This window comes from Megascapheus bottae, chromosome 8 (assembly GCF_031878675.1).
Source record: "Megascapheus bottae isolate mThoBot1 chromosome 8, mThoBot2.hap1, whole genome shotgun sequence".
NCBI lineage: Eukaryota > Metazoa > Chordata > Mammalia > Rodentia > Geomyidae > Megascapheus > Megascapheus bottae.
The window spans coordinates 26,254,283-26,274,336 of record NC_143516.1 but is presented as its reverse complement, the minus strand read 5'-3'; the positions used below and the strand labels follow the sequence as shown (position 1 = coordinate 26,274,336).

The 20,054-nt window shown below is 35.4% G+C and overlaps 1 protein-coding gene across 1 annotated transcript; it reads left to right on the top strand.

Annotated features, from left to right (window-relative positions):
- Positions 1–511: 511 nt before the first annotated feature.
- LOC150059685 (protein LEG1 homolog) lies at positions 512–8,268 on the top strand. Its single transcript, XM_090337750.1, has 6 exons — positions 512–812; positions 1,484–1,567; positions 3,808–3,992; positions 4,966–5,066; positions 6,668–6,906; positions 8,213–8,268. Exons 1-6 carry the CDS (start codon positions 512–514, stop codon positions 8,266–8,268), a joined length of 966 nt encoding a protein of 321 aa, XP_090193876.1.
- The last annotated feature ends 11,786 nt before the right edge of the window (positions 8,269–20,054 follow it).

Here is a 20,054-nt window from a genome sequence, read left to right as displayed (position 1 = left end):
TCCGACACACTGGTTTTGTTGATCTGATTTGGCTGATTGGCTAGACATGAAGCTTCATTCATAAAGCAGAAACTTACCTTTAAAGCACCACCTATTTTACAGTACATCTTGAATCTCGTGAACAATCCAGTAATTTAAATCTCCAATGAGTATTTTTGTAAAATAAGTTAAAATATATCCATGAGGGGAAAGAATTCAAATGGTATTGTTGACATATTCTATAGTTACATGTAGGGTAAAATAGTTCTGGAAAATTTTGGTTAGTGAATAAATAGTTTTAAACAAAATGTAGTATGTCTAAGCTGTGCTAATGCACAGCTGACTCAATGCACTGATAATGAAAAGATGGCAAAACTCCACCACCTTAAATATGAACTAATGGGCCATCACCTCTGACATATCAGAAAAAGAAGGCAAAGTGGTGTGAAGATATTGAGATTAAAAAATATTGTGACTTCCTCCTCCATTCTTCAATAAATGCTCTGGTACAGTCTGGATTCCAAGATGAACAATGGCTTGCTTGCTTTCCTGGACATGGGTGTTAGTAGTTTGTCTTTCTTCCTCATTAGCAGGCTTCTCTAATCTTTCAGATCTGTATCCCTCACGGTGGAAGGAGAGTCCTACTGATTTCAGTGACTACTCAGTGCAGAATGGAATTTATGTGATTGATGCCTGGTTGTTTACTAGCAGATTGGGGCTGTATAAAATTCTGTTGAATAAAACAGCCAAATACTTCACAAAATTTGCTCCAGAAAATGAACAAAATGTTCTATGGGGATTACCTCTGCAGCTTGACTGGCAATTTAAAACAGGTAAGAAAGACCTTGCTTTCTGTGATTAGCAGTAGAACCATGAAGGATTTGGAAAATATGTCGGTATATCCCATACATGTTTTTGATATTTGACTTTCTTCTTTCCTACTTTCTCTAGTAATCATTGTTTTTTTTAATTCTTTTCTTTTTCACATTTTTCCTTTCTCCATTACTGATATCTGCAAGAAACTTCAATGAGATATAGTCACATTGGACAACTACAAACAGATATGTTCAATCTTTTGAGAAGTTGATAAATATTCATAATTACTACTAAGTTTAAGGGTTAACTCTTTCCTAACCACTGGGGTGAACAAAATAGTAAAAACAACACTCCAGAAAAACACAAGATGTTATAAAATTTCTTATAACCCTGTGTGGAGTAGGGAGATGGTAGCAATATTGTTTTAAATGATTTATCATTTTCTAAGATTGATGTAGCACCCATTCCCCAAGTGAAACATTTTTATGGTTTCTCTTATCATAGAAAACAACTGCTTGATGTACCAAATATTATTCTGTCTGGATAGGAATGATGGAATGTTTGGATAGGAACTATAGGAATTACAAATACAAGGAATACAAAAGTAAAGATTTGTGCATTGAAAAATTAAATGTGTCAGTTAAGTGAATGTGCATAAGAAATGTCATTGTGGTTTTCTGTCTTCTAGGCAGATTGGTGGATCCCACTAAAAGAGCTAACTGCGTCCATGGTCCTGAAGACCTGTGCCTGTCTGTGGACAGCTGGTGGGCTGGTAAGTTCACTTCAATAGCAAAATACATGATATATGTCTCCAAAGAAAACATTTAGCCTAAATCTTAGAGAAAGAGACAACACAAAAAGAATATAATTCCTTTCTAAAATTAATCAACCTCACCACCTATGCCATGGCCTGGTCTCTAGAATTAAAAAAAAAAAGCAACACACCAAGTTAATAATAATAATTTTTAGAGCATATTTAGTGAAAAGACTAAACCAAGGACCAAGGCATTTAAACCGGTCATAAAAGTAAACGTGAGGGCCAGAAGTTTGGCCTAGTGGCATGCTTGCCTCGCATGCACAAAGACCTTGGTTCGATTCCTCGGTACCATATACATAGAAATAAAAAGTGGTACTGAGGTTCAAGTGGTAGAGCTCTAGCCTTGAGAAAGTCCAAGGACAGTGCTCAAGCCCTGAGCCCAAGCCCAGGACTGGCAAAAAAAAAAAAAAGTAAACATCAGATTTTGCTAATGAGAAAGAATGAGAATTGAAAGACAAAGGAAATGATTTTACTTTTTGCACACATCAAGATTGTTAAATACTGAAACTCATAAGCATGTCAGATACTATGGCTTAATCCTTCCATGTACCTTATGTCATGACCCTAGTCATGTACATAATGGTAAAATAATCAGAAGGAATTGTCATACATTTTCATTTTAATATTAATTGATGTAACAATTGAGTGTGCATGCGTGTGTGTGTGTGAGTGTATGTGTATATCCTATGAGCTTGCTTACATAGCCTGGCACTCTCCCTTATCTTTCCCTCTCAAAGTGTATACTTTAGTACTTGAGCCAAAACACCATTTTTGGCTTTTTGCTGGTTAATTGGAGATGAAGTGTCTCACAGGCTTTCATGTCCCCACTGGCTTTGAAGTTGTTGTTGTTGTTGTTGTGTTTTTTTTTTTTTGCCAGTCCTGGGGCCTGAACTCAGGGCGTGAGCACTGTCCTTGGGCTTTCTCAAGGCTAGAGCTCTACCACATGAGCCATACTCACCACTCCTGGCCCCTGGCTTTGAACTTTGATGCTGAGATTTCAGTCTCCTGAACAGTAAGACTTACAGAAATGAGCCTCTGAGGCTCAGCAATAATATCTTAACTATATTTTCTGTTAATCAGAATCAAGGTCACTGTTTTAATGTACCAAAAATAGCATATATGGTGCATCCTGTATGTCTTGCAAATACAGTCTTTGAAAATCTTTTGAAAAGTCATGCCCAGAGGGCTGGGAGTTTGGCCTAGTGGTAGAGCGCTTGCCTAGCATGCATGAATACCCAAGTTCGATTCCTGGATACCACATACACAGGAAAAAGCTGGAAGTGGTGCTGTGCTCAAGTGGTAGAGAACTAACCTTGAGGAAAAAGCCCAAGGATAGTGCTCAGGCCCTGAGTTCATGCCCCAGGACTACCAAAAAAGAAAAAAAAAGAGAAAGAAAGAAAAAGAAAAGTCATGCCCACAGATCTGGAATTCAAAATTCCCTTTTCTCCTACCGGAGTTCTAGCTGAACACTGGGACAGAGAAAGACAAATGTGCATACATAATGAAAACTCAGTTGTATCACTGAATTACAGTAGACATCAATATAAACTTAATTGGTTTAGCCAAATTGATGTAGTCATCTCTGCTAGAGGTGATGCCACATTCTAATCAACATAGCACAGTTAGGCTTAAGTCGATAGGATCAAGAGTTTAAGGCCAGTGAGTTCCAGGCATCCTAATGAAGGGTAAGAATCATCTCAACCAAAAAGTTGTAAAATTCCTGGATTAAGTTAGCTTTTAGTAAAAATTCCAAAGAATATTTTCTTCCTTTTTCACTTACAGATTTGAAAAATAATTATTGTCACTTCTATTAGAATTAATTTTCTTTAAAAAGATTATAATTATGTACATTAAATCATATATTCATGATTATAGGAATATTAGAAGCAAGGCCCTGATGGTACTTTATTTATATACATATATGTATATATGCATACATATTTATACATATATGTATATATACATATATTTTAATATACATAGATATGATATAATATATATGGTATTATATTGTGTAAACATGCATATGTTGGTTCACCATGTTTTTCTAAGTGTCTACTATCCAGTGTTTTCTAAGTGGCAAACATCCAGTTTTCTGAATCTGTGACCTTTTCCTTATTGATTTAAGCCATCCTGTGGAGGCACTCTGCTTTTTGTATCTGATTGTTTTAACAATAAGGTATTTACTCTGACAGATTTGAATTATTTCCTGAGTGTATTACCATTCTTTTCTGCGGTTGATTCTGGCATCATGGGGATATCATCAGATCAAATCATGCTGTTGCCACCATACAAGAATCAAGAAAGGTTTTGTTACAGTGTTTCTGGCTGTCTCTCATCCTACCCTGATGTAATAAACAAATGGAGCGCCTTTTTTCAGGTTCCTTCTTTATGTTTCACAGTTTATGCTCTTAAGATATGACAAAGTACTTTAGTAGGGCATTGTCTCTCATTATTCTCACTGTCCAAAACAGAATTTATCTGATTTTCTCATTTCATAAAATTATAGCACAAGTCCAGACTAAACAAAATATTTATAGGCTAAGATGATTAAATGAACTTTTTCAATCATGATGTCTTACATAAAGTGCAAGTAAAGAATTGATTATAGAACAATCTTTCAATATATTACAATCAAATTTTTAATGCTCACATATTTACATAAATAACAGATTTATATTACATTTCTGAATTAAATATTCAATGCTCTTCCCCAAATACATGAATCAAACATAGACAGTGACTAATAAGGCACTTACCAGTTGCCTAGATTATGAATTCATTATTTTAAATATAGCTAAACTTGAAGTTGAAACAAAATTTTGTTAGTCTTAAGATTTCCTGAGAGTTTTAATAATGGATGTAGAAGAAAATGATCAAAAAGATTCTTGTCTTGTGTAAAACGTAGAGTTGGAGCCATGCACGGTGGCTCATGCCTGTAATCCTAGCTACTCAGGAGGATGACATCTGATGATCACAGTTTAAAGCTAGCCTGGGCACTAAAGACTTTGAGACTCTTATCTCCAATTAACCCCTAGAAAACAGGAAGTGGGGCTTGGCTCAAGGGTAGGGTGGTAGCCTTGAGCTGACTTACAAAAAAGGAATATATATATATATAATATAATATATATAGCATTGGAAGATACTTGAAGGTAATATCTTTTAAGGTTTACATACTGTATTAAAACTAAAGCACATGTTTTGCCCTTTACATTGTTAGACACTAGAATCTCTCATATATTAAACATAATTGTATCATTGTAGAATATTTCTCAGCTATATTTCTAATCAAGTTTGCAATTTAAGAAGAATTATTATAGCAGCTCAAATAACGATAAATTTCTTCTCTTTAGTACATACAGTCACCTTCGAGTACATTCACTCTCATCCTGAAGTACTTATGGGCTGCACACATCTCATCCCTGAAAAATTCTGCCAAGTTCTTTGAAGACAGGTAAGAAAGAATCCCAGGTTATTTTTAAAAGATGTTTTATTTGTTGGCAGTGTTAGGCTTTAGGACTTAATGCATGTCAGTCAGGTGTTTGCCATTTCAACCATGCCCATGGTGTGCTCCCCCACTCTCTCTGCTTTGATTATTTTTATTTTGCAAGCCATCTTGTGCTGCTTAGTAATTATCTCTACTCAAGACCATCCTACCTATGCCTCCATAGTAGCTGGAAACACACACACTGCCACTATTCCTGGTGATTCCCTCCCTTCTCCCTCCCTCTCTCCCTCCCTCCCGCCCTCCTTCCTCTTTTTCTTTCTCTTTATTTCTTCCTTTCTTTTCTCTTTCTCTTCTTTTCTTTTTTTCCTCCCCCCTCCCTCCCTCCCTCTCTCCTTCGCTCCCTCATCCTCATGTCTTTCTTCCTTCCTTTCTGTCTTACCTTTTTTCTTTCCTTCTTTGCCTGTGCCTGATGTGAGCTTAATGATAAATTACATTTCTTACCATTAAAGATTATAATGATGAGTATGGTCTAGACTAGAAATTATTTTATGAGGGACAAAAATCCAAGAGAAAGTGTTGCATTTAAAAACTTCATACAGGGGCCAGGAGTTTGGCCTAGTGGTAGAGTGCTTGCCTAGCATGCATGAAGACCCGGATTTGATTCCTCTGCACCACATACATAGAAAAGCCGGAAGTGGTGCTGTGGCTCAAGTGGTAGAGCATTAGCCTTGAGAAAGACCAAGGACAGTGCACAGGCCCTGAACTGGCAAAAAAAAAATCATACAAATAATTTAAAAGTCTTACAAAAGTTGGATTCTGAGAGCTCATGACTATTTCTAGCTACTCAAGAGATTGTGATCTGAGGATCAAAGCCAACCTGGGCAGGAAAGTCCATGAGACTCTTATTTCTAATTAACTGCCCAAATGCCTAAGAACAAAAAAGCAAAATCCAGAAAGCAACAGATTTTCGAATTCTTAGAATAGAAAAATCTGACATGCTAATGAGTGAATTTTTCCCTCTTAAAAATTGCTTACCTTCAAGTATTTATGTACAGGAATTGTTACTTAACAAAGCAGTTTATAAATACAATGCATGTTGAACTATGTTCACTTGTTTCATGATTCCCCCTTCCCCCATCCTGAGAGTTTTATCTTGATCACAGATACTAGGCACCAGAATGATAAGAACAAAGAAAAGAGGGTTCACTGGTGCCATACTAATAGATAGATGCATCCAGCCAGTAATGTCTGATTACTTCTCAGTCATCTCTCTTGCTTCTGCTATGCACTGTGTAAAATCACTGTTTCTGAAATGTTCATGTTACCCGAACGTGTGTTTTGAAAATATTTCCTCTGACTTTCATTGGTGTTATTATGATGTTCCCTATATTATCTCTATTTTTTTTAAATCAGGTCTTTTCTTTTTTCCTCTTAGATTGGCTAAAAGTTTATCTGTTTTGATGATCTTTTCAGAGAACCATCTTTTACTTTATTTTTTGTCTCCATTTCAATTTTTTGTTATTTGCATGAAATGATCCTCTCCTTCCTGAAACAAGTGTGTTAAAATTCTGACATGTTTGATTATAATGGAACACTTTCTCTTTTAGGTATGCTCATTATTCCAACCAAGAAGCAGACTTTATGAAAAATTGGCTTATTGCAGTTGATTATTTAGCTCTCGTCAGGTTTCCTACAACATTGATTAAAACGCGTGAGTTTCAGAAACACCTGCCACCACGCATACTTGTTAGTACGGACAGTGCCATTTTTATTAAAGACTTTACTGCTACTCAGAATTCAGTATTGGTGGTTTTAAGTGCTCTTGGCAAATGGGAAAGAATAACAGGTAAGAACACACTGTTTATAACTTTATCACTTGTTCTTAAGTTTATAGAACATAAAGAAATATTAAAATGAAATGTACCACAATGAATGGAATCATTATTAATTTGGTTTATACAAGTTTTGGGGGATCCAATGGTATTAGTCATGGAAGAATTCCTCTGTCTCATTACGTCTATGTTGGATTTTACAGAAAACTTTTCAAAATGCACTGAAAAGACTATCATGAATATCTGAATATCATGTCATTTATATTTTAGCTAAACTAAAATATGATTGTAGTATTAGAGTTTTGCAAAGTAAAATGTTTGAAGCTGAAAAGTGTAAGTAAAGGAAATAAGCATGAATAGATTATATAACTTTTTAAAAGCACATTTGCATTTCAGAGAATCAAAGGTATCCAAACACAACAGGTATGATGGTTAATGCCTACAGGTTTACCTTCTTGGGAGCCGAGCTCAGAAAGCTTGTAGTTTCAGGCCAGTCTTGGCAAAACGAAGTACTAGGCAATGTGGTATGTACTTATCCCAGATATAGTAGGAAACACGAATTAGAAAGCAATCTTAGCTGGTCAGGAAAGAGTGAGGACCCACATCCGCATAACTAGAGCAGCCAGAAGGAATGCGTAAGGATCCTAGTTATTAACTGCAAAGCCCTGAGTTCAAACTCCTATCTGTCTGTCTGTCTGTCTGTCTGTCTGTCTGTCTGTCTGTCTGTCTGTCTGTCTGTCTATCTATCTGTATGAATGAAAATAAAGAAGGAAAAGAAGGCAGGCAAGAAGGATAGAGGAATGAAAAAGAAAGAAAAGGAAAGACAAATGTGACAAACTTTAGGAAGTCAGCCCAGCTGTAGAATGTGGATAAGAGACTCCAGGCAGCCTTCCTTCACACATCGAGTGCTACACCAAGTCTCCTTCTGTTTGTATGAGTCTTTCTTAAAGCTTTCACTTTAAATTGGGTTGCTTCAATTTTTTTTGTCTAATAGAGTCATAGTAGTTTATAATCATAAGTTTACCAAAACCATGTGCATTATTTTATAAGCTCTTTCCAGTAAAATACCATGCTCGTAATTTACCTTCATTATTAAATTCACAGAAATGATGAAATCAAATTAGTTGACCAGTCTTTGTCAAATGACACTGAAAATAATGTAAAAATGGACATGCTATATTTTCATCATATCAGGGAGGATTTTTATCACTAAGTTGCAGAAAGGAAATGAAATAAAATTTCTTTATCGCATACTACCAAATAAAGCTAAAGATTTTGTACTGGATTTTACATCACATATTTTTTTCTTGTCTGTTCCAGGTCTAGCAGATTTCTTGAAGAAACATAATTCTACGTTATTTGGACATATTTTTTAAAGGTTTTTCTAAAGAAACACTTCCAAGAAGTATTCATGAATTTAAAATGCACAACTATAAAGTTTGAAGAATCAGAAATTTCAAAAACTGACCACAATCATGTAGTAGAATAGATTCTGGTGTGTGGGCCATTATGATTTTTTTGAACAAATAATAAATAATAACCCTTAATCACAAAATTAGTTCAACAATGTTTCAATTTTAAGATCCAAAATTCACTAATAAATAAATATAAAATTAGTACGATTCCTTTGTGGTTAACCTAAGTAACGTTATTTCATGATAAATAGCAATGTATTCTGCCAATTTATAATGAAGTCTTGAAAGATTTGAAGTAAATTACAGATAATGTGAGTCTTTAAAACTGATAAAACCTCACTGTGAAATATAACATTGAATAAGCATATTTTTTTCCTGTGTGTTTTTTAAATGAATTCTATTTTATTGTCAGGGTGATATAATAGTGGTGTTACAGTTACATTTGTAAGGTAGTGAGTGCATTATTTCTTGAACATTGTACTTCTTGCCATGCTTTTCTCCCACTCTGCCTCCCCCTACCCCCTACCCCCAAGTTGTAAAGTTCATTTCCAACATATTGTCTTGTGAATATCGCTATTATATTGGTTCACCCTTTGTCCTGTCTCATTATCTTGTTTTCCCCTTCTTTTCCCTAAATCAAATAAACAAATAATTGTATATACAATACAACAGATAGCAAACTCAGATACAGCAACAACAGGGGATAACAAACCATAAGGGAAAAAATCCCCCAAAAGTAAAGAAATAACTTTACCTTACTGAGCCCACATCTATAACAGTTACCTGTTTTTCACTCAGTCTTGATAACACTTCAGGATCCAGATTGTCAGAATTTCTCTTTTATTAAGAGGTTTGATTCTCTGGCCAAGAGAGGAGGACTTCCAGAACTGACATGAAACTATTTTATGAAACTTTCCCCAAAGGATATTCAGTCTTGGTTAAGTCTCAAAGAAAAAGAGAAATTGCATTGTGGAGAGACAGACTTCATTGGATAAATTTACACAAATCAGACTGAATTTCAACCTAGTCTCTGTCAATTTGTTTTTTTAGAGCCTTTAAAATGGCCCAGTGTTAAGTCAGTCTTTCTCTGATCATTCTGTGACCTGTCGCAGACCTTTGCATTGATTTTCTTCTCACCATCGTTGGTACACTAGAAATAACCAAATTCATGTTCCAACATGTTGAGGTAAGCTTAGAAGTTCCTAGACAACTTTGTGGCTGGTTTTCTGAGCTTATTCATGAATTTAGAGATTATGTATATCAGTGGATAAGTAAGAGTCTGTTATATTACTTGAAAAAGTAAAGACAAAAAATGTCCTACAAAGATTATCTTCAATTAAAATAAATGAAAAAAGGAAGGGAAAAAACGTATCAAGTCAATGCTCATAGAACTGAATCATCACCCAGTTGATTTTTTTTTAAATTTCAATGTATAGAGGGCTTACAGTCATATTCACTAGAAAGAGGGTGCAGTACTTCTCACACATTGAAATCCCCTCTCATGTCTTTGTCCCCATTTTCTTTCCCCCACTGCCTCCCTTCATTTTCCCCTCCCATTTCAAATAAGCAAGTAAACATCTATACAATACACCAAGTAACAAAGTGGGATACTGTAACAATACGAGATTAACCAAAGGGCATGAGAGGAGAGGAAAAATATAATACATAGTCACTTCACCCAGTTGATTTCTATGTGTCAGCGCCACCTTGTGGTCCAACAGGATCGAACACTGTCACAACGCATACTTTCCATTAGGATGCTTCTTGCTTTCCTTTGTCAAAAGAACAAAATTGTAACTGGTCTCTTTGTTCAAAGGTCTGTTTGGGAAGCATTTCATTGCACAGAGGCAGGACTAGGTGCTCCAAGTGGGAAAGGTTCAACAGTTGGTTTTGGTAAGGTGGGGACAGGAAGACAACACTACAATAAATTCGCCAATTGGTTTATATGAGAATACTTTGGGGTACTTTTCTTTTTAAGGGTTAGGGCAAAGTAACTTTTAAATTACTCTGGGACAGGTTGCCTGAGCCCTTTTCTATTGCTGCTAAAGAGCAGACGTGGTACTTTCCATTTTGGTATCAATCTAAAGGTCTCTGAAGAAAATGAAGTACATTTAAAAATTACCATCGTTTACTAAGTTTGCTGGAAAGGGGGCAGAGAGGCTGTTGAAAATCAAATATAGAAAAAGAGGAAGCCTAGTTCTTTTTGGTGGTGCTTCATATTTTAAGTTCTCCTGGCTCATAGGACAGGTCAACATACTGTATTTGGCTTTTGAACTCAGTAATCTCAGTGTTACTTTCTCATGGCCAGAGAGAGTAATGTTAGCTGATATTTTATACTACTTAGCCTGATGTACAAGGAAACATGTATTATATAGCCTTAATATTAACAGGTGATGAAATAATCCTTTCAAAACTGAAAGGTATGAGCATCTGATTTGTGATTTCCAAACTATTGAAATTAAAGTTACCAACATCTTTCAAAATAAAAAAATTTGACTGAGTTCATATATTTATTTGTGGTACAGATAATCATCTAAAATTCTCTTTTGAAAATTATGGGGGTAAGAGTTATGTAAAAGTAAATGTTTATTTTGACTTTATTAGAGTATCATAAGGGAGAATTTGTAGAATGCTGCATCTATAAGCAACATAAATCTACTTTCTAGAGGCCTGCCACTATCGATTCTAATTACTGGAGATAATCAATAGCGTGGATAACTTACGAATTTGGCTTAATCTATTTTTTTTGCCACATATCTTCTAAGTGTACAGTAAGAATGCATTTGGATATATAACAATTTAGGAGTCAAATTATTAGGATGAAAACGCTTTCTATTAATTTCCTGGGGCTTAACAACTTGTCCTCTTAAAACAGAAAAGCTAAATACAGACAAGTTACTCAACTAAGAAAAACAATAATTAAAGCTACATTTTCAGAATTTTGCCTATCTTATTCTGTAGATTTGGCATATGAACAAAAATCTCTTGCCCAAATTCTAACATTTGGCTGCATTCTTCCCCAATTCCTAGATTACGAAGAAAGAAGCCAAGGCAGTTGAACCTTTTAAAATTCCTCATTTACCTTAGATATACAATAAGTTTACCCAGTTGAACCAAGTTATAATTATTTTTAGTTATATAGCAGAAAATATCCAAATGGATATCTGTATAGAGACACAAATAGTAACAGCTTTTTAGATATGGTGCTTTAGTTTGGAATATTACTTTTTAAAATATAAAGAAAAGAGGTTAGTAAAAAGGTGAAATATAAAGAATTGGATGTTGAATATTCCAGATTTTAAAAATCATTTAGTTTTATTCAAAACTGGCATTGCATTAACTATGTGCTTGAAAAATATTAATGAATTGAGAGGCATGCTTCTGAGAATGGAAACTGCAGCTTTATAAAGTAGTCAGCTTCCTCCATCTAGTGGCCATTTTTATGAATAACTGCTCTCTTCTTTACCATATAATTAAACATTTATATCAATATGTGCAATACAAACAGGTATGCACAAACTTCTATTTTCTGTCTTCTTTCTTTCTTTTTTCCTTATTTTCTTTCCCTCCCTTCCTCCCTTCATCCCCCTCTCTTTCTTCCGTTCTTTCTTTCTTTCTTTCTTTCTTTCTTTCTTTCTTTCTTTCTTTCTTTCTTTCTTTCTTTCTTTCTTTCTTTCTTTCCTCTCCTCTGACTTTTTTTGCACTAGCTTTGGGACTTAAACTTAGGGTCTTGATACACTGTCCCAGAATTTGTTTGTTTGTTTTTAATCCCAAGGCTACTATTCGACTACTTGAGTCATGCCTCCACTTATGACATTTTGGTGGTTTAATTGGAAATAAGAGTCTCATGGATTTTCCTTCCTGGAATTACTTCAAACCAGGATCCTCAGGTCTCATTCTCCTGAGTAGCTAGAGGGAATTTCTGCTACTACATAGGGCCTGCCTACCTCCCTTCCTCTTTCACTTTCTCCAGAATAAGAGCCTTAACAGACAGTGGAACACTGTTTATATGGTCTTCACTTGGTCAAGTCAGAACCCTGGAGGGATGCAGAGATTAGAAGAGTGCAACCATTTTGCTGAATAGACAGGCAGACACTCTTCATTATTTAAATAACCAGACAGACTTCAAATAACCTAGTGCTGTAACTCATCTTCCCAGAAAACAAGAACAATTCAAATAAAAATTAACAGATGCAAAAATATAAAAAAATCAGGTAAGATATATGCAAAAGATTGTATAGGGTGTCTGCAAATAATTCAGCATTTTATAGAAGAGATAGGACATTGATAATCTCAGGGAATATGAAAAACCAATCCCTTGGAGATACAAAGTATCTTTTCTTTTGGATACCAGTCTTAGGGTTTGAACTCAGGGAGTGGGCACTGTCCCTGAGGAATTGTACTCAGTGATGGTGCTCTCTACTTGAGCCACAGCTCAATTTCCTGCTGTTTTGGGCAGTTAATTGGAGATAAAATATCTCATGAACTTTCCTACCTGAGCTGGCTGTAAACTGCAATGGTCAGATCTCAGCCTCCTGAGAAGCTAGTATTATAGGTGTCTGGTATCTGAATACAAAGGATAATTTTTAAGCACAAGTCATAATTAAAATAAAATACAAACTTGTTTCCATTTTCATAAGGGAAATCGATTTCTTTTTTTCATTTTTGTTGTGTTTTGTTGTTGAGGTGTTGTGTAGAGGGATACAGTTACATTCATCACGTAGTGGGTCCATTGCTTCTTGAACACTGATACTCTTTCCCACATGTTCTCCCACTTTTTCTCTTGCCAGCCCTCCCATTCATCTTGTTTTTCCCCTTCTGTTCCTATTTCAAATAGCAAATAAACATATACAAAATACCAGGTACCAAAGTCAGATTCAGTAATAATATGACATAAGGGCAAAAACAACAATAAGGGCAACAAAAGAGAAAACAACTTTACCTAGTACATTAAGAACAACAAGCATAGAGATAAACATCTTGTTTCCATATCCTGGAGTTCATTTCATTTAGTTCATTTCATCCTATATGGCTATATGTACATAACTTTAGAACTATTGTGATCCTCTGCTAGGAGGATCCTAGACATATGAGAGAAACCATGCTTCTTTGGGTCTGGCTTATTTCACCTAATATGATTTTTTCCAAGTCGTTCCTTTTCTTCATGAATGGGGCTATGCCATTCTTTCTGATGGCAGCATAGAATTCCATTATGTATAAATATCACACCGTCTTGATCCATTCATCTACTGAGGGGCATCTGGGTTGGTTCCAAAGCTTAGCTATGGTAAATAATGCTGCAATGAACAATGTTGTACTAGTGGCTTTAGTATGCCTTTGTTTCTGGACATTTGTGTAAATGTCAAGGAGTGGGATTGCTGGGTCATATGGGAGCTCTATGTTTAGTCTTTTGAGGAATCGCCATACTGCTCTCAGAAACCTATTTCTAACAAGGTCTGAAAATCTGGATTTATACTTGAAAATTTTACAATCCAAATAAGAAATTCATGTATGTACCTTTATTTAATGACTATTTCAAAGTAGAAGCAAGTATTATATACAAAGTTTATTGCCTTGTAAGGAGTGGAGGGAATTAATCTAGCAAACACCTCTAATTGAGTATTATTAATCTTGTCAAGGAAATAAACACAAATACTTTTGTACACTTTCTCTAGTACTCTGTAAGAGGAATAGAACTATTTTTATCTTTTTAATACATAGGTAATATTCAAACCAAGCTTGTGATTCCTTCAGAATGCACAAGAACATAAAACATTAAATGTCAAGGTTATATACAAAGTATACAAATATCATAAGCATTAAGAAGTACATTAAGAACTTTGATAATGCAGACTAAAAGGTTTAGCTGCACTCCAGAATACAACAAAACATAAGATTTTGACACACAATGTGGAAAGCATTTATTGTCAACTTAAGAATGCCAGGTATCTTAAGGTGAATGCAAAGAAGTACTTATCTTTTATCATGTAGAATAAAAATTTCAAAAAAGTTTACAAAATCACTCTGAAAAACACATCCAAGCAAGGTAGCAGAATGAGAGTACATGAGTGAAAATACTTCATGTGATAAAAGATGTGCACGCTGGAGATTCTAGAGTTGATATTAAGGGTGGCTTACTGAGTATGTGCCCACTCTGTTGTCAGGCCAAATAAAAATGTTTTCCTTATGCTTTTTTTCCCCTTATGTATTATGAAAATACTTCACATATGCAAGACATGGATGTATATAATGATAAAGTAAAATACAACACTGCCCATGCCTTTTATCTTTTAGGGCCTTTAGAATCCCATCCACACTCTCTTCTGAAACTTTCCCACAGGAATTAACTGTTGATTAATTAATTAATGGTCTCACTATGTAGTTCTCACCATGTGGCCTGAACTCACAATACTCCTTCAACAGCCTCCAAAATGTTGACATTTATAGGCATGTACCGTAAGGAAAATGGAGGAGAATGGAAAAGGAATAGGCCGGACTGGATAGTCCACAGGCCAGGACTGTTTATTGAGGAACTGCGAGGGGCACAGACCTTCCCGCGGGTTTGGAGCTTGTGCTGGGGACTGGATTTGGGAGCAGGCTTATATATAGGGCTTAACTAGGAAAAATAAAATATGTGTTCTGGTGTCTTGGGGACCTAGGGCGATGTTTTTGGTCAGGCACACAATGGAATGTTCCACCTGTTTTGAAGGGCTATTATCACCTGGGGACCAAGGGTGGTTTTGTCCCAGATAGGAATAGCCCACCTGTGGACAGTTATGTGCTCAAGCTTGTCCGTGTGCACCTGCTGTCTTGCTTGCCCCTGGGGAATAAGGCAAGACTCAATCCTTCATGTACAACCACTTGCAGCTTCAGGAGTAAGTTCTAGTCTGAAATGAATGATTCCTATTGGACTGGTTAGCTTGGTGGATTTAAATCCATTTTCATCCCAGGAAGCTGGGTGTATATCCTCTCATGTGTCCACTGTGTTCCCCCTTCCAAGGTCATCACCAATTAAATTACAAACGTCTTCCTCACTTCTTTTTATCATCAGGAGTGTTGCCTGTCCTTCAAAGACATATACATGCATGCTTGCGTCGGCAGCACACACGCTAACATTGAAACAATACACCTATTAGCATGGCCCCTGAACAGAGATGACACACAAAATCATGATCTTCTAGGTCTGGGCTTCTAAAATGATTATGTTGGTAATTTTAAGTAGTTTTATTTGTGTGTGATTTTAATACTCAATTATAGTAGGAAAAGCTGAAGTGAACTCTCCAAAATAACACTTATTTCTAACCAAGACATAAACATAAAGCCATATATATGTATATATATATATATATTTGCCAGTCCTGGGCTTGAGCTCAGGGTCTGAGCACTGTCCTTGGACTTTCTCAAGGCTAGAGCTCTACCACTTGAGCCTCAGCACCACTTCTGGCTTTTTTCCTATGCATGTGGTACCAAGGAATGGAACCTGCGCCTTCGTAGATGCTAGGTGAACACTCTACCACTAGGCCAAACTCCCAGCCCCACATAAAGCAACATTCTACCCTGCACGTATTGACATAAGTCTGTGCTACTCTCAGAGTGTGAAGTAATGTGGAGGTTATAGTCTGACATATTTCCATTTAATTTAGCAATCGATTCCCTACAGAAATTTAATATAACATGATAGTAGAAAATGGTTTTAGCCATATAGTAACCTTAATTATAAACACAATATTTTTAAAGGACTGAATTTACAAGTCTTTGCATTACCATGTGAACTCTGAGTCACTAAAGACTTTTAATATGAACAAGAAGGATCAAAACCATTTCTCAGATCAGCTTTCCTTCAGAGAAATGTCGACTGTCATGCTTTCTGCCACAGACAGTCTAAGAAACAAGGATCACCTGGAAATATCCTATTGGCACACATTATGGACAATATTTTATTATGACTTTGACATGATGTAAAGGAAGGTGTGTTCTCTGACAAGATCCATGCACCCCCAAAGCCTATAAGATAAATTTGTGAAAATCCCAGAATTTTGCAATGTGGGCCATGTATCTGGAGTTCCACTGGCTTGGGAATGGCTAACAATCTCCTCTAAGAAGAGAACAATGTATCACACTCCCTCAGCTCACTCGGCTGCTGTAACCAAAGATACTATATCAGGTAATTTATAAATGAGAGAAATTTATTCTTATAAATTACAATTTTGAGCTAGGGGAGGCCAATATTCAGGTGCCAGCAAATTTCATATGGGGTTGAGGTTTGATCTACTCAAAGATGGTGTTCCTTCCCACCCCCAGTATAAATACATGACAAATGTGAGCCATTAGAGTTCTGTTATATGGGCACTAAAAGCATTCTTGAATGGGAGAACCTCATGATTCATGATTTACAGTTCCTTAAGATCTTACCTTTTAAAAGTATTGTATTAAACATGAAAATTGGGAGGACAGCAACATTTGTAAGATTACCTTTACTTTTCTTGGCTTTCCATTAAAACATTTCACACACTTCTTGGGCCCTTTTGGGACAAGATAAAAACAAACTAGACATGTGAGATATGAAATGTCTCTTATAATTTGAGGCAGGGTCACCAGTGCATGCTGCAGTGAGAGAGTAACTTCTATAAACTCTGGACAGAGTGAGGAAGTAACTTCGTGGAGAAAAATCAAATGAATAAGCAAATTTCTAAGCAGGAAGAACAGCAAATGCAAAGATCTTGAAACAAGGTGTGCTTGAGTGTAGCTACAGAACCATAGAAAGAACACTAAGATATTAGCAAAGTGAGTAAGAAGCAGTTAGAAAAGTAAATGGAATAGCTTGGGTAGAATTACTTAGATCATTTTAGGAATTGGGGCTTTTACACTGAATGAGTTGGGAAGCAATTGTGGCATCTTTTAATGAAATAATTCATTAGGAATAAATGGCCTCACTCTAGATGAATGCCTAGAGACCTGTATAATTTATTATGTCCCAGTATACTTTTGTTTTATTTTATTACCCTGCTATACTTTTTTCTTTTATTATCCAGAGTGCTTAGTTGTAGATTTGTAGGCATATTCTAGTTACTACAAATGGGACCTATGTTTCTTTGGGTCTGGCTTGCTTTGCTTAATGTAATTGTTTCCAATTCCTTCCATTTCTCTGTGAATGGTACTATATTATTCTTTCTGTTGGATAAGTAGAATTCATTGTGTACATATACCACATTTTCTTGATCCATTCTTCTACTGAGGGGCACCTGGGTTGATTCCATATCTTAGCTATGGTGAAACAATCCTAAAATGTGCATAGCATAGTTGTGTTGGTAGCTTTAGTGTGGCCTGATTTGTAGATAAATGCCCAGGAGTGGGATTGCTGGGTCACAGGGGAGCTCTGTGCTTAGTCTTTTGAGGAACTGACATCCTGGTTTCCAGAGTGGTTGGACAAGTTCACATTCCCACCAATAGGGTAGTAGAGTTCCTCTCTGGCCATATCTCCACATGTTATTCACAGAGTAAGACCAAAGGAAGATATTCTTAGGAAGTGATCACAGGGGCACAATAGCTATGTTCATCTGATCATATAAAATAATATTTACTGAAATGAACTCCAAGAAATGGAAAGAAGACAGTTTTTTTGGTTGTTGGCTTTGTCTCCCTTCTGTCTTTTTAAAAATTTTATTTTATTCATTATTGGGGTAATGTATAGAGGGGTTTCAGTTACCTCTTCTCATGTTTTTGTTCCCATTTCCCTTCCAATCATCTTGTTTTTCCCCCTTCCCTTTCCTATTTCAAATAAATGAATAAATGTATATACAATAAACCAAGTAAAGGGTGAACAAATGCAGCAATTATACTAGACACTATGGTGAAAATGAACTATACAACTTGTGGGCAGGGACAGGAGGGAAAAACTGGGAGGGAGTAAGGGAGGGATGACATTGTTCAAAAAACAAATGGAGGGGCTGGAAGTTCGGCCTAGTGGTAGAGTGCTTGCCTAGCATGCACGAAGACCCGGGTCCGATTCCTCAGTACCACATACATAGAAAAAAGCAGGAAGTGGTGCTGAGGCTCAAGTGGTAGAGCTGTAGCCTTGAGAAAGTCCAAGGACAGTGCTCAGGCCCTGAGCTCAAGCCCAGGACTAGCAAAAAACCCAAAAAACAAAAAAACAAAAAAAAATGGACTTGTTGTCTGGCTTTTGTAACTGTAGAAAATCACTTTTACAATAACAATAAATGTATTAATGGCTCTATTAAGAGTTAATTGGTATGTAGATAGGGTATGAGTGGAGAGAATGGTTTCAGCATTATTCAATAAATAAAACTATATGACTAACACTTGAACCACAGTAGAAGTGGAAGTAAAAAATTGTGATAAGATCTTGGAAATACTGTGATTGGAAATTTGAAAGGATACTTTCATACTATTAGATATCATTTTTGGTATTTTTGCTTATCAAGATAAATCATATTCTAATACTAGTTCTTCCAGATTCTCACTTTTTCTCTTCCATTTCCCAGAAACATGAATTATAAACCATTGAATAAACATCTGAAAGCCATATAATGTTGTTTTAAAAGCCTATTACTAAGAAGATATTCACTCCTTCTCAAAGAATCAAATTTCTATATATCTTTTAATTCCTTTTCACTGCCATTTACAAAACTGCCTGATTGAGTCAATAACAAAGAAAGCAGTATTATTCATCATTAGCACTTATAACTGGTAATCTTGGCATCTGTTTGTGCAGAATAACCATTCCATGAAATTTGGCCGTTATGGTTGAGCCAAACACTGTAGGTCTATAGGAGGTAGGGATGTCAGAAACAGATATCACTTTCTTCTTCTTCAATACAAACAGCCTCCTCTTTAGTCATAAAAAATAAATTTTTATTCTAGTTAAAATATTTTAACTTAGTTGTTATAAGGAGATAGTTTCTGCACAATCAAACATGACAAAGAATACTAGACATAGACAAATAAAAATATATGGACAAATACTAGCAAATTTACTTTCAATTTCAAAAAAACTTCTGTAGATTGAGATTTAAAATTATTATACTTTTACTACTAAGATAACTGTGAGGATTGCATATAAAAGGAGTAATATTAATTTAGAAATTTTACATATGATTTTCAACAGAAAAGCATAACCACAACAAGCTATGGATTCTCTTGATTTTCTAACTAGAGAATTGTCTTCTAAAAGTAAAAAAAAACAATTAAACCATCCTTAAATAAATACAAAAACAGAAATATGAAGCATGCTCTTATTTCTTGAAAAATGCCAAATTCTATGGGCTCAATGGTGTCAGTGGTATGGCTTATGAAGGTTGTCAAGATACTTTGTGTTTTTCAAAATTTCAATAGGGACACATAAACAAAAATTTCATTTTTGTTTGTGTGGCAAATTAAATAAAGTCACCTTATAAAATTTCAGAATTATAGATATAGTAAGTGATCTCACCCCAATCAAAACACAAGACAACCTGTAGGACATTGGAAATCAGTACTCATCAATTAAAAAGAAAGAAATAATATGAAGTATACTATATAATATATTACAAATGAAGATTGTATGAAAGGTTTCTAGATGCAATTGTTTTTATCTGTTGACAATTTGTCTCACAATTAATTATCTTTATGAACTGGTGCTAAATAATCAAATAAGTCTTCCACATAATATAAATTAACTATAAAACCAGAGCCTATTTTTGCAAAAAGAGAAAAAGAATGACCTATGAACAAAATCTAAGGTTTACCAT

What these genes read in the sequence shown, in the direction of transcription:
- LOC150059685 (XM_090337750.1), top strand. Translation starts at nt 512, where the DNA reads ATGGCTTGCTTGCTTTCCTGGACATGGGTGTTAGTAGTTTGTCTTTCT. An exon ending in TGACTGGCAATTTAAAACAG is followed by an intron (nt 813 to 1,483) that starts GTAAGAAAGACC and finishes TCTGTCTTCTAG; the next exon opens with GCAGATTGGTGGATCCCACT. An exon ending in AATGGAGCGCCTTTTTTCAG is followed by an intron (nt 3,993 to 4,965) that starts GTTCCTTCTTTA and finishes TCTTCTCTTTAG; the next exon opens with TACATACAGTCACCTTCGAG.